At 45.4% G+C, this 16,226-nt stretch overlaps 1 protein-coding gene across 1 annotated transcript in view; it reads right to left on the bottom strand.

The window, feature by feature from the left end:
• Positions 1 to 15,094: 15,094 nt before the first annotated feature.
• The window catches only part of LOC139408078 (leucine-rich repeat-containing protein 74A-like), a 13,788-nt gene continuing 12,656 nt past the window's right edge, over positions 15,095 to 16,226 (bottom strand). The window contains exons 11-12 of the mRNA XM_071151893.1: positions 15,427 to 15,531; positions 15,095 to 15,223 (exon numbers count right to left, since the gene is read on the bottom strand). Of these exons, the coding sequence (XP_071007994.1) occupies positions 15,095 to 15,223; positions 15,427 to 15,531 (234 nt within the window). The remainder of the gene's footprint in view (positions 15,224 to 15,426; positions 15,532 to 16,226) is intronic.

Raw genomic sequence — 16,226 nt, 5'->3', positions numbered from 1 at the left:
GGAAAGGGGAAACAAGCAGTTCTTATTGAGTCCTGATCGTCCCTCCCCGTTTGTCTGTTTTCTTCCCTTTGGTGCTTCGCGAAGACGACCGGGATCTTCAAAGCTAATTATCGTAGTGCTCTGCTGTTCTCTAGAAGCCTCTGAATAATGGGCTCACCTCTCTGACAGAGAGTCTTGAGGGTTGCTTGGCTCGGGCCTTTCCTCCCCTCTCTTCCTCCCCTCAAGTGCCTGCAGCTGCCTCCAAAGACGAGCACCCTCCACTCTGTTTACTTTAATAATCATGGAGGACAATGGTTGTGTCTTTGTTTCTGTGCCAGGACCTACACAAACGTCTGAAAAACACCATTTGGAAGGAGAGAAAAAAACAAAAACCCACGGGTTCATTCATTATGTTGAACACAAAATAAATAAAAACAAATATCCTGATGTTAGATTAGCATGAGAATACAGGAGGCCTTGATGATTCATGAATACAGGAGAACAATAACAGCATGGGGTCTTTCATTTAAATATTTACTTTTATTGGCCACTCAAGATTCCATTAGCTCTATTGAGATGATTTCAAATGTGCTGAATACACTCTATTAAGCCAAGCCTATGCTGCAGCGTGCATAGATATCCAACGTCTTGAGCATTAGGCCCAACATGTGAATATCCAATGGAAAAGGCCTCGTTGAATAGGACGAGGCCTTCAAGGCTTTGTGTTAATTCAGATGAAAGATGGACCATTAGGAACAGGAGAGATAGATATTTATTTTCATTAAGCTAACATCAAGAGATGTAATTTACCTCAATTATTCTGTTATTTTTTTTGTCTCCCATCTTTTGAAACAGGCCTGTTGGCGTCTACAGAGCCTTCAGAAAGTATTCACACACCTGAACTTTTTCCCTCATTTTTGTTGTGTTTCAGCCTGAATTTAAAATGGATTAAATGTATATTTTGTGTCACTGGCCTACCCCCATAATGTCAAAGTAGAAATGTTGTTTTTTAGAAATGTTTAGAAATGAATAACTGAAAAGCTGAAATGTCTTGAGTCAATAAGTATTCAATCCTTTTGTTATGGCCTAAATAAGTTTAGGATTTAAACAATGGGAATACCAAGTCACCTAAGTTGCATGGACTGTGTGCAATAATAGTGTTTAACATGATTTTTGAAGGACTACCTCATCTCTGTACCCCCACACATATAATTATCTGTAAGGTCCCCTCAGTCAAGCAGTGAATTTCAAACACAGATTCCACCACAAAGACCAGGCATGTTTTCCAATGCCTTGCAAAGAAGGGCACCTATGGGTAGATGGGTAATAAAACAAGCAGACATTGAATATCCCTTTGAGCATAGTGAAGTTATTAATTACACTTTGGATGGTGTGTCAATACACCCAGTCACTACAAAGATACAGGTGTCCTTCCTAACTCAGTTGCCGGAGAGGAAGGAAACCGCTCAGGGATTTCACCATGAGGTCAATGGTGACTTTACAACAGTTACAGAGTTTAATTGTAGTGTTAGGAGAGAACTGAGGATGGATCAACAATATTGTAGTTACTCCACAATACTAACCAACTAGACAGAGTGAAAAGAAGGAAGCTTGTACAGAATACATTTTCCCAACATGCATCCTGTTTACAATAAGAAAATAAATGAACTTAATGTCCTGAATATAAAGCGTTATGTTTGAGGCAAATCCAACACAACACTGAGTACCACTCTTCATATTTTCACGCATGGTGGTGGCTGCATCATGTTATGGGCATGCTTGTCATCAAGGTCAAGGGAGTTTATTTTGGGGCGATTAAAATAAACAAAATAGAGCTAAGCACAGGCAAAATCCTAGAGGAAAACCTGGTTCAGTCTGCTTTCCACCAGACACTGGGAGATGAATTCACCTTTCAGCAGGACAATAACCTTAAACACAAGGCCAAATATACACTGGAGTTGCTTTCCAAGAAGACTGTGAATGTTCCTGAGTGGCCTAGTTATAGTTTTGACTTTAGTCTGCTTGAAAATCTATAGCAAGACTTGAAAATGGCTGTCTAGCAATGATCAACAACCAGCTTGAAGAATGTTTGTACAATCCAGGTGAGCAAAGTTTTTAGAGTCTCCCAGCTGCCAAAGGTGATTCTAACATGTATTGAATACTTAAGTAATCAAGATATATTCGGCTTTTATTTGGTAACACTTTACTTGACACCCAGCGTTATAACACGTTATGACGCGATCATAACCATGTCATAACAGCTGACAACTTGTCGCAAACTGTAAAAATGGTCATAACACTGTCGTGACCCATATATTTTAACCTGTTGTGACATATGTATTGTGTTATTTTATGTCTGGTTAGGACGCCTACATAAGAGTGTCAAAACCCAGAAAACCTACCAAACAAGGCAGAACACTCCATTACACCATAGCCTACCTGTCAAATCAAATGTGGAGACTATATACAGGGTGTTACGGTACAGAGTCAATGTGGAGACTATATTCAGGGTATTACGGTACAGAGTCAATGTGGAGACTATATACAGGGTATTACGGTACAGAGTCAATGTGGAAGCTATATACGGGGTATTACGGTACAGAGTCAATGTGGAGGCTATATACAGGGTGTTACGGTACAGAGTCAATGTGGAGGCTATATACAGGGTGTTACGATACACCATAGCCTACCTGTCAAATCAAATCAAATTGTATTTGTCACATGCGCAAAATTCAACAGTTATAGACCATACAGTGCGGCAGGTAGCCTAGTGGTTAGAGCGTTGGGCCAGTGACCGAAAGGTTGCTAGATCGAATCCCTGACAGGTAAAGATCTGTCGTTCTGCCCCTGAACAAGGCAGTTAACCCACTGTTCCTAGGCTGTAGGAATTTGTTTGTTCTTAGCTGACTTGCCTGGTTAAATAAAGGTTAAATACAAATTTTAAAAATACAGTGAAATGCTATATACAGGGGGTACCGGTACAGAGTCAATGTGGAGGCTATATACAGGGTGTTACGGTACAGAGTCAATATGGAGGCTATATACAGGGGGTACCGGTACAGAGTCAATGTGGAGGCTATATACAGGGGGTACAGACTCAATGTGGAGTCTATATACAGGGGGTACCGGTACAGAGTCAATGTGGAGACTATATACAGGGGGTACCGGTACAGAGTCAATGTGGAGACTATATGCAGGGGGTACCGGTACAGAGTCAATGTGGAGACTATATACAGGGGGTACCGGTACAGAGTAAATGTGGAGGCTATATACAGGGAGTACTGGTACAGAGTCAATGTGGGGACTATATACAGGTGGTACCGGTACAGAGTCAATGTGGAAGCTATATACAGGGTATTACGGTACAGAGTCAATGTGGAGGCTATATACAGGGGGTACCGGTACAGAGTCAATGTGGAGACTATATACAGGGGGTACCGGTACAGAGTCAATGTGGAGGCTATATACAGGGTATTACGGTACAGAGTCAATGTGGAGGCTATATACAGGGGGTACCGGTACAGAGTCAATGTGGAGGCTATATACAGGGTATTACGGTACAGAGTCAATGTGGAGGCTATATACAAGGGGTACCGGTACAGAGTCAATGTGGAGACTATATACAGGGGGTACCGGTACAGAGTCAATGTGGAGGCTATATACAGGGGGTACCGGTACAGAGTCAATGTGGAGACTATATACAGGGGGTACCGGTACAGAGTCAATGTGGAGGCTATATACAGGGGGTACCGGTACAGAGTCAATGTGGAGGCTGTATTATGCCAGCTGTTATGACATTATGACGTGGTTATGACCAAGTGTTTTATTTTTCACGATTGTTTTTTTAGTTTACAAATGTTACAATTTACAATATTATTGACAAAAAATCTGACAATTCAATTCATTTTAATCTCACCTTTTGTAACACAACAACATTTTGAAAAAGTAACGGGGTGTGAATAGTTTCTGAAGGCCCGGGAGTCTCTCTGTAGCGAGTCATCTTGGGTTAGTGGCCCTATGTTGCATTATTTTGTTTTTATTGATTTTTTATTTAACCTTTAACTAGGCAAGACAGTTAAGAATAAATTCATATTTACAATGACTGCCTAGGAACAGTGGGTTTAACTGCCTTGTTCAGGGGCAGAACGACAGATTTGTACCTTGTTATCTTGGGGATTCGATCTAGCAAGTTTTTGGTTACTGGCCCAACGCTCTAACCACTAGGCTTCCTGTCGCCCAAAGAGGCATTAGTAGGCAAAGTGATATTTTATAACAGATACAACTTCCTCATTTAGGGATAGAGCTGTATTATACCCTTGTTCTATCTATTTTAATGCAGTCATTCCATTACTATTCCATGTCTTCTAGGGGTTTCCAAACCTCTCCCCAGGGACCCCCAACTATTCCAAACCTCTCCTCAGGGACCCCCAACTATTCCAAACCTCTCCTCAGGGACCCCCAACTATTCCAAACCTCTCCTCAGGGACCCCCAACCATTCCTAACCTCTCCTCAGGGACCCCCAACCATTCCAAACCTCTCCTCAGGGACCCCCAACCATTCCTAACCTCTCCTCAGGGACCCCCAACCATTCCAAACCTCTCCTCAGGGAGAGGCCATCCCAGCCATTTCATGTGTTTGATCTATTCCAAAGCTAGCACCTGATTCAACTTGTCAACTAATCATCAAGCCCTTGATTAATTAGATGAATCAGTGAGCTAGTTCAGGGCTTCACGTCTTGGGGTCCCTGAGTATCACTATCTTATAGATGAACTTGATTTATCCTACGTAATGCTTCGACAAAACAGTGTAAAAGCAAAGTATTTAAGTTTTAATTTAATCTCTATCTTGGTGCAATTAGTGTTCTTTACTCAAGAGCAATGAACAGCTATCAGGTTAGCAGAGGACACAGGCACCACAATGTCCCACACCTTGATGTCAATCGCATCAGATCCACAAAATGTCAATTTTTTGTGTTACCGATGGGTATCCATCCTCCCATTGAGAAACGTAGCGCCAAATCAAATCCATTTTAAAGAACTCAAGCCTTTGAACCAGATATTTCCTCAAATGACTGTCCACAACAGCAAATTGAACCAATCAGTAGGTTATAAAAGGAACGTTAGGAAACAAGTGGTTATAGTCATGTTCCATCCACACACTCTCTGAGCGGAACACACACAGCTGTCACATGAAAACATCAGGAGAAGGGTGAGAACATCATCATCCTCATCTGACCAGTTGTGCTTTTTATGCCTCTTTACCAGAGCAACAGGGCGACAGTCAGGGTGGGGTCGATTCCAATCCATTGGCGAACGTGTGTAAAGATGGCCGAATTCGATATGACGTCATCGTTTTAGCACAATCCGATAGAGTTCAATGTGCCTATAAATCAGCAGTGTCTTTTTCTTCTTCTCAAAGTGCCGGCGTCTCGGAGCTAAAAACACGGGGATCATGTATATTGTGCCTAATGACGATACAAAAGTAAAAGAGAAACGGAAGAGCAACGAGAAGTTAGCAAATTAGTACTTAATGCACCGCAGTAACTCAGATAGTACACAGAGATTCCATTTTCAGTTTGGAATTAGAATTTGGAATTAGAATTTGGAATTAGAACTTTCTGAATTTACTGGAATTTAAAATGGGACTGAGCCCAACCCTGCTACAGTACCTACAGTAGGCTATGCAAACAATACCCTTTGACCTCCTCCTCACGGAGACCCACCCAGGTCATGTCAACAATGTGACCGACCTGGGTTTTGAACCCTGTTGTCCTGAGCCACATACAAGGCTTGCTGCTGAGCTAGGCACGCACAGTTACCCATTAGGGGAGCGTGACTCACCAAACCACAGGCATGTGTACTCATTAGGTGACTCACCAAACCACAGGCATGGTTACTTACAAAGGGTGGCTCACCAAACCACAGGCACGGTTACTTACCAAACCACAGGCACGGTTACTCACCAGGTGGCTCACCAAACCACAGGCATGGTTACTCACCAGGTTACTCACCAAACCACAAGGCACGGTTACTCACCAAAACATCAGGCATGGTTACTCACCAAACCACAGGCACGTGTACTCATTAGGTGACTCACCAAACCACAGGCACGGTTACTCACCAAACCACAGGCACGGTTACTCACCAGGTGGCTCACCAAACAACAGGCACGGTTACTCACCAAACCACAGGCACAGTTACTCACCAAACCACAGGCATGGTTACTCACCAGGTTACTCACCAAACCACAGGCACGGTTACTCACCAGGTTACTCACCAAGCCACAGGCACGGTTACTCACCAAACCACAGGCACAGTTACTCACCAGGTTACTCACCAAACCACAGGCATGGTTACTCACCAGGTTACTCACCAAACCACAGGCATGGTTACTCACCAGGCGGCTCACCAAACCACAGGTACGGTTACTCACCAGGTTACTCACCAAACCACAGGCACGGTTACTCACCAGGTTACTCACCAAACCACAGGCACAGTTACTCACCAGGTTACTCACCAAACCACAGGCATGGTTACTCACCAGGTTACTCACCAAACCACAGGCATGGTTACTCACCAGGCGGCTCACCAAACCACAGGCACGGTTACTCACCAGGTTACTCACCAAACCACAGGCACGGTTACTCACCAGGTTACTCACCAAACCACAGGCACGGTTACTCACCAGCTTACTCACCAAACCACAGGCACAGTTACTCACCAGGTTACTCACCAAACCACAGGCATGGTTACTCACCAGGTTACTCACCAAACCACAGGCACGGTTACTCACCAAACCACAGGCATGGTTACTCACCAAACCACAGGCACAGTTACTCACCAGGTTACTCACCAAACCACAGGCATGGTTACTCACCAGGTTACTCACCAAACCACAGGCACGGTTACTCACCAAACCACAGGCACGGTTACTCACCAAACCACAGGCACAGTTACTCACCAAACCACAGGCACAGTTACTCACCAGGTTACTCACCAAACCACAGGCATGGTTACTCACCAGGTTACTCACCAAACCACAGGCACGGTTACTCACAAAGCCACAGGCACGGTTACTCACCAAACCACAGGCACGGTTACTCACCAAACCACAGGCACGGTTACTCACCAAACCACAGGCACAGTTACTCACCAAACCACAGGCACAGTTACTCACCAGGTTACTCACCAAACCACAGGCATGGTTACTCACCAGGTTACTCACCAAACCACAGGCACGGTTACTCACCAAACCACAGGCACGGTTACTCACCAAACCACAGGCATGGTTACTCACCAGGTTACTCACCAAACCACAGGCACGGTTACTCACCAAACCACAGGCACAGTTACTCACCAAACCACAGGCACAGTTACTCACCAGGTTACTCACCAAACCACAGGCATGGTTACTCACCAGGTTACTCACCAAACCACAGGCACGGTTACTCACCAAACCACAGGCACGGTTACTCACCAAACCACAGGCACGGTTACTCACCAAACCACAGGCACGGTTACTCACCAAACCACAGGCACAGTTACTCACCAAACCACAGGCACAGTTACTCACCAAACCACAGGCACAGATACTCACCAAACCACAGGCACAGTTACTCACCAAACCACAGGCATGGTTACTCACCAGGTTACTCACCAAACCACAGGCATGGTTACTCACCAGGTTACTCACCAAACCACAGGCATGGTTACTCACCAGGTTACTCACCAAACCACAGGCATGGTTACTCACCAAACCACAGGCACGGTTACTCACCAAACCACAGGCATGGTTACTCACCAAACCACAGGCATGGTTACTCACCAAACCACAGGCATGGTTACTCACCAAACCACAGGCATGGTTACTCACCAAACCACAGGCACGGTTACTCACCAAACCACAGGCATGGTTACTCACCAGGTTACTCACCAAACCACAGGCATGGTTACTCACCAGGTTACTCACCAAACCACAGGCATGGTTACTCACCAAACCACAGGCACGGTTACTCACCAAACCACAGGCATGGTTACTCACCAAACCACAGGCATGGTTACTCACCAAACCACAGGCATGGTTACTCACCAAACCACAGGCATGGTTACTCACCAAACCACAGGCATGGTTACTCACCAAACCACAGGCACGGTTACTCACCAAACCACAGGCATGGTTACTCACCAAACCACAGGCACGGTTACTCACCAAACCACAGGCACGGTTACTCACCAAACCACAGGCATGGTTACTCACCAAACCACAGGCACGGTTACTCACCAAACCACAGGCATGGTTACTCACCAAACCACAGGCATGGTTACTCACCAAACCACAGGCACGGTTACTCACCAAACCACAGGCACGGTTACTCACCAAACCACAGGCATGGTTACTCACCAAACCACAGGCATGGTTACTCACCAAACCACAGGCATGGTTACTCTCCAAACCACAGGCATGGTTACTCTCCAAACCACAGGCATGGTTACTCTCCAAACCACAGGCATGGTTACTCTCCAGGTTACTCACCAAACCACAGGCACGGTTACTCACCAAACCACAGGCATGGTTACTCACCAAACCACAGGCATGGTTACTCACCAAACCACAGGCATGGTTACTCTCCAAACCACAGGCACGGTTACTCACCAAACCACAGGCATGGTTACTCACCAAACCACAGGCATGGTTACTCACCAAACCACAGGCATGGTTACTCTCCAAACCACAGGCATGGTTACTCTCCAAACCACAGGCATGGTTACTCTCCAAACCACAGGCATGGTTACTCTCCAGGTTACTCACCAAACCACATGCACGGTTACTCACCAAACCACAGGCATGGTTACTCACCAAACCACAGGCATGGTTACTCACCAAACCACAGGCATGGTTACTCTCCAAACCACAGGCACGGTTACTCTCCAAACCACAGGCATGGTTACTCTCCAAACCACAGGCATGGTTACTCACCAAACCACAGGCATGGTTACTCACCAAACCACAGGCACGGTTACTCACCAAACCACAGGCACGGTTACTCACCAAACCACAGGCACGGTTACTCACCAAACCACAGGCATGGTTACTCTCCAAACCACAGGCATGGTTACTCACCAAACCACAGGCATGGTTACTCACCAAACCACAGGCACGGTTACTCACCAAACCACAGGCATGGTTACTCACCAAACCACAGGCATGGTTACTCACCAAACCACAGGCATGGTTACTCACCAAACCACAGGCATGGTTACTCTCCAAACCACAGGCATGGTTACTCTCCAAACCACAGGCATGGTTACTCACCAAACCACAGGCATGGTTACTCACCAAACCACAGGCATGGTTACTCACCAAACCACAGGCATGGTTACTCACCAAACCACAGGCATGGTTACTCTCCAAACCACAGGCATGGTTACTCTCCAAACCACAGGCACGGTTACTCACCAAACCACAGGCATGGTTACTCACCAAACCACAGGCATGGTTACTCACCAAACCACAGGCATGGTTACTCACCAAACCACAGGCACGGTTACTCACCAGGTTACTCACCAAACCACAGGCATGGTTACTCACCAAACCACAGGCATGGTTACTCACCAAACCACAGGCATGGTTACTCACCAAACCACAGGCATGGTTACTCACCAAACCACAGGCACGGTTACTCACCAGGTTACTCACCAAACCACAGGCATGGTTACTCACCAAACCACAGGCATGGTTACTCACCAAACCACAGGCATGGTTACTCACCAAACCACAGGCACGGTTACTCACCAAACCACAGGCATGGTTACTCACCAAACCACAGGCATGGTTACTCACCAAACCACAGGCACGGTTACTCACCAGGTTACTCACCAAACCACAGGCATGGTTACTCACCAAACCACAGGCATGGTTACTCACCAAACCACAGGCATGGTTACTCACCAGGTTACTCACCAAACCACAGGCATGGTTACTCACCAAACCACAGGCACGGTTACTCACCAGGTTACTCACCAAACCACAGGCACGGTTACTCACCAAACCACAGGCACGGTTACTCACCAAACCACAGGCACGGTTACTCACCAGGTTACTCACCAAACCACAGGCATGGTTACTCACCAGGTTACTCACCAAACCACAGGCACGGTTACTCACCAGGTTACTCACCAAACCACAGGCACGGTTACTCACCAAACCACAGGCATGGTTACTCACCAAACCACAGGCACGGTTACTCACCAAACCACAGGCATGGTTACTCACCAAACCACAGGCATGGTTACTCACCAAACCACAGGCACGGTTACTCACCAGGTTACTCACCAAACCACAGGCATGGTTACTCACCAAACCACAGGCATGGTTACTCACCAAACCACAGGCATGGTTACTCACCAGGTTACTCACCAAACCACAGGCATGGTTACTCACCAAACCACAGGCACGGTTACTCACCAGGTTACTCACCAAACCACAGGCACGGTTACTCACCAAACCACAGGCACGGTTACTCACCAAACCACAGGCACGGTTACTCACCAGGTTACTCACCAAACCACAGGCATGGTTACTCACCAGGTTACTCACCAAACCACAGGCATGGTTACTCACCAGGTTACTCACCAAACCACTTCTGGTTTGGACGAAGTCTTCTCAGCTACCTAAAGTGTCTCTCCATAACCTCTCCATACATAAATACACCTTGAGACACAATCAGCCTTATTTACACCCAACGTTGTGCCTGCATAAGTAATGATCTGCATGCATATTCATCAGGAGTATCTGTCCAGCCATGCATATTCATCAGGAGTATCTGTCCAGCCATCTCCTTTATAGGCTATGCGTACATTCACAAAGCAGACACGAATGGCTGCATCTGGTCCTATTCTTCCTGCCTCCCTCTGCCTGTCTTTTATAAATCCTGGACCAAGGTCTCCTAGTCTACCTGCCTCCCTCTGCCTGTCTTGTATAAATCCTGGACAAAAGTATCCTAGTCTACCTGCCTCCCTCTGCCTGTCTTGTATAAGTCCTGGACAAAAGTCTCCTATTCTTTCTCCTCCTGCCTCTCAGTCTGTGTATATGTCTCTGGATGTGTTGTTGTCATAGCAGAAGATTAATGCTGGCTGTGGAATGGGCCAGAGTGATGAGATTAATGCTGGCTGTAGAATTAACCCAGAGTTAACCCACTGTTCCCCGGTAGGCCGTCATTGTTAATAAAAATGTGTTAAATGAAGGTTACATTTTAAAAAATCATAAAAAAATAAAGAATGGGCCAGAGTGATGAGATTAATGCTGGCTGTGGAATGGGCCAGAGTGATGAGATTAATGCTGGCTGTAGAATGGGCCGGAGTGATGAGATTAATGCTGGCTGTAGAATTAACCCAGAGTTAACCCACTGTTCCCCGGTAGGCCGTCATTGTTAATAAAAATTTGTTAAATGAAGGTTACATTTTAAAAAATCATAAAAAAATAAAGAATGGGCCAGAGTGATGAGATTAATGCTGGCTGTTGAATGGGCCAGAGTGATGAGATTAATGCTGGCTGTTGAATGGGCCGGAGTGATGAGGAGAGACAGGAAGAGAGAGAGAGAGAGAGAGAGACAGGAAGAGAGAGAGAGAGAGAGAGAGAGAGAGAGAGAGATGGGCCTCGGGAACACCTGGCTGAACTGACGTGCCCTCCCTGTGTGCAGCTGGCTGGGGTTAAAGGTCAAATGTATTCACCAATCACCATGAAGGGTTTGAGTGGGAAAGATGAGTGTAGATCCCTACAATACAACCTTGAATATTCAGTTTTGTTTGTTTGTTCGTTGGTGCCTCTGTGTGTTTTCCGTGCATGCAAACGCAACCCCATTGTACAAGGAGACAATCCTATTCACAGACTGATGTTTATTAGAGGATCTCTCTCTTATCATCCTCCATCTTGTCTTCTCATCCTCCATCTTGTCTGTCCTGCTTCTTTCACTATCCTCTCACCACCAATGGCTGCCTATGACTGCTCAGCAAACTGACTGTGGAAGCAACCGAGCACACAGGGAGCCCAATAACAAGACAGTAGATTAAATAGTACCACAGATAAAACACATTTGACTCTGTGTACAAACTAAGACCTTATACTCTCCTTAAAGGGGCAACATGTAGTTGAAACAATAATGAAGTGGGCTCCCCGCCTCTATTTTGATGAACAGCCGAGGGGGATTGGGCTTGAGACGGAGCAATGTATGCAAGGACTGACCATGCATGAGATAAAATGATAGATGAAACATGTTTTAAGTTTGTTTACCTTGACTTGGTTTACAAACATTGGAGTTAAGAAGCTTCTATGTTTGGGTTGTGATGGGGTGTGACAGTTGAACTAAGCTCATGAGGAATGTGTAGGTTATATTCCTCAAGAATCAATGGGTATATCATTCATTTATAAGTTTAAAAAAAACATGTATGTAGCAACTGCGAATTGCCCTTTAACCTTTTCTGTGGCAGATTCTGGATGAGGGACACTAATCTTAGTAAGACTGCGAATTGCCCTTTAACCTTTTCTGTGGCAGATTCTGGATGAGGGACACTAATCTTAGTAAGACTGCGAATTGCCCTTTAACCTTTTCTGTGGCAGATTCTGGATGAGGGACACTAATCTTAGTAAGACTGCGAATTGCCCTTTAACCTTTTCTGTGGCAGATTCTGGATGAGGGACACTAATCTTAGTAAGACTGCGAATTGCCCTTTAACCTTTTCTGTGGCAGATTCTGGATGAGGGACACTAATCTTAGTAAGACTGCGAATTGCCCTTTAACCTTTTCTGTGGCAGATTCTGGATGAGGGACACTAATCTTAGTAAGACTGCGAATTGCCCTTTAACCTTTTCTGTGGCAGATTCTGGATGAGGGACACTAATCTTAGTAAGACTGCGAATTGCCCTTTAACCTTTTCTGTGGCAGATTCTGGATGAGGGACACTAATCTTAGTAAGACTGCGAATTGCCCTTTAACCTTTTCTGTGGCAGATTCTGGATGAGGGACACTAATCTTAGTAAGACTGCGAATTGCCCTTTAACCTTTTCTGTGGCAGATTCTGGATGAGGGACACTAATCTTAGTAAGACTGCGAATTGCCCTTTAACCTTTTCTCTGGCAGATTCTGGATGAGGGACACTAATCTTAGTAAGACTGCGAATTGCCCTTTAACCTTTTCTGTGGCAGATTCTGGATGAGGGACACTAATCTTAGTAAGACTGCGAATTGCCCTTTAACCTTTTCTGTGGCAGATTCTGGATGAGGGACACTAATCTTAGTAAGACTGCGAATTGCCCTTTAACCTTTTCTGTGGCAGATTCTGGATGAGGGACACTAATCTTAGTAAGACTGCGAATTGCCCTTTAACCTTTTCTGTGGCAGATTCTGGATGAGGGACACTAATCTTAGTAAGACTGCGAATTGCCCTTTAACCTTTTCTGTGGCAGATTCTGGATGAGGGACACTAATCTTAGTAAGACTGCGAATTGCCCTTTAACCTTTTCTGTGGCAGATTCTGGATGAGGGACACTAATCTTAGTAAGACTGCGAATTGCCCTTTAACCTTTTCTCTGGCAGATTCTGGATGAGGGACACTAATCTTAGTAAGATTTGACTATGGTTTTAAACCATTCATGACGTCCACTACAGTGGATAGATATTCCAGTTCATGTATTTATTGAGAAGAGTGGAGACCCACCTGTATTTTATCCTGCCTGACCCTGTCTGTAGTTTATCCTGCCTGACACACCTGTAGTTTATCCTGCCTGACACACCTGTAGTTTATCCTGTCTGACACACCTGTAGTTGACCCTGCCTGACCCTGCCTGACACACCTGTAGTTTATCCTGCCTGACCCTGCCTGACACACCTGTAGTTTATCCTGCCTGACCCACCTGTAGTTTATCCTGCCTGACCCACCTGTAGTTTATCCTGCCTGACACACCTATAGTTTATCCTGCCTGACACACCTGTAGTTTATCCTTCCTGACACACCTGTAGTTTATCCTGCCTGACACACCTGTAGTTTATCCTGCCTGACCCACCTGTAGTTTATCCTGCCTGACACACCTGTAGTTTATCCTGCCTGACACACCTGTAGTTTACCCTGCCTGACCCTGCCTGACCCACCTGTAGTTTACCCTGCCTGACCCTGCCTGACCCTGCCTGACCCACCTGTAGTTTATCCTGTCTGACCCACCTGTAGTTTATCCTGCCTGACACACCTGTAGTTTATCCTGCCTGACCCTGCCTGACACACCTGTATTTTATCCTGCCTGACCCACCTGTAGTTTATCCTGCCTGACACACCTGTAGTTTATCCTGCCTGACACTGCCTGACACACCTGTAGTTTATCCTGCCTGACACACCTGTAGTTTATCCTGCCTGACCCTGCCTGACACACCTGTAGTTTATCCTGCCTGACCCTGCCTGACACACTTGTATTTTATCCTGCCTGACCCACCTGTAGTTTATCCTGCCTGACCCACCTGTAGTTTATCCTGCCTGACACACCTGTAGTTTATCCTGCCTGACACACCTGTAGTTTATCCTGCCTGACCCACCTGTAGTTTATCCTGCCTGACACACCTGTATTTTACCCTGCCTGACCCACCTGTAGTTTATCCTGCCTGACCCACCTGTAGTTTATCCTGCCTGACACACCTGTATTTTACCCTGCCTGACCCTGCCTGACACACCTGTAGTTTATCCTGCCTGACACACCGGTAGTTTATCCTGCCTGACACACCTGTAGTTTATCCTGCCTGACCCTGCCTGACCCACCTGCATTTTATCCTGCCTGACACACCTGTAGTTTATCCTGCCTGACACACCTGTATTTTACCCTGCCTGACCCACCTGCATTTTATCCTGCCTGACACACCTGTAGTTTATCCTGCCTGACACACCTGTAGTTTATCCTGCCTGACCCACCTGTAGTTTATCCTGCCTGACACACCTGTAGTTTATCCTGCCTGACCCTGCCTGACCCACCTGCAGTTTATCCTGCCTGACACACCTGTAGTTTATCCTGCCTGACACACCTGTATTTTACCCTGCCTGACCCACCTGTAGTTTATCCTGCCTGACCCACCTGTAGTTTATCCTGCCTGACACACCTGTAGTTTATCCTGCCTGACCCACCTGTAGTTTATCCTGCCTGTACAGTCCTTGTCAAAGTTCTGGATCAGCCACTCCAGCTGATGTTGATCCAGGGGTATGTTAGCTTGCTGCAATACACAAACAAAATGGTTATCTATACCATCATATTAAAAATTATATACATTAATTGATTTGTTGATTGATTGACTGATTGGTTGGTTGATTGATCTTGTTGATTGGTTGATTGATTGATCTTGTCATGTTCAATCACTTGGGAGACTGTGAAACAGTGACTAGTCACTCTGTCAGTGGGCTGCTCGTGGCGTCAGACCTGCACAGCCTTCCTGAACTCCTTGTTGTTCACAGACATGGTTCCCTCTTTATCCAAACTCTGGAACAACTCTATCAGGCCCTCTTTTTGCTCTGCAAGGAAGTCCTACAGGAAATGCATTGAAGCCATTTGTTATTCACAAAGATAAATACAGCTATTTTGTTCTAGATACAGTATAATCATTTTAAAATATCAATAATCCAAATGTAGTTATGCTTTTGTAGTTGAATGTAATGTGTGGTTTAATGGGCTTGCTTGAATAACACCACAAATGAAGTTAATTTGGGAAAATAAAGTTTTCGGGCTAACTAACAGTGTTCTCAGTCTAACTAACACTAACAGTGTTCTCAGTCTAATTAACAGTGTTCTCAGTCTAACTAACAGTGTTCTCAGTCTAACTAACAGTGTTCTCAGTCTAATTAACAGTGTTCTCAGTCTAATTAACAGTGTTCTCAGTCTAATTAACAGTGTTCTCAGTCTAATTAACAGTGTTCTCAGTCTAACAGTGTTCTCAGTCTAACTAACAGTGTTCTCAGTCTAACTAACAGTGTTCTCAGTTCTAACAGTGTTCTCAGTCTAACAACTAACAGTGTTCTCAGTCTAACTAACAGTGTTCTCAGTCTAACTAACAGTGTTCTCAGTCTAACTAACAGTGTTCTCAGTCTAACTAACAGTGTTCTCAGTCTAACTAACAGTGTTCTCAGTCTAATTAACAGTGTTCTCAGTCTAATTAACAGTGTTCTCAGTCTAATTAACAGTGTTCTCAGTCTAATTAACAGTGTTGTCAGTATAATTAACAG

This window comes from Oncorhynchus clarkii, chromosome 4, assembly GCF_045791955.1.
Source record: "Oncorhynchus clarkii lewisi isolate Uvic-CL-2024 chromosome 4, UVic_Ocla_1.0, whole genome shotgun sequence".
Classification (NCBI taxonomy): domain Eukaryota; kingdom Metazoa; phylum Chordata; class Actinopteri; order Salmoniformes; family Salmonidae; genus Oncorhynchus; species Oncorhynchus clarkii.
Note: the sequence above shows the minus strand (reverse complement) of the source record. Positions and strands in the feature narration are given on the sequence as shown.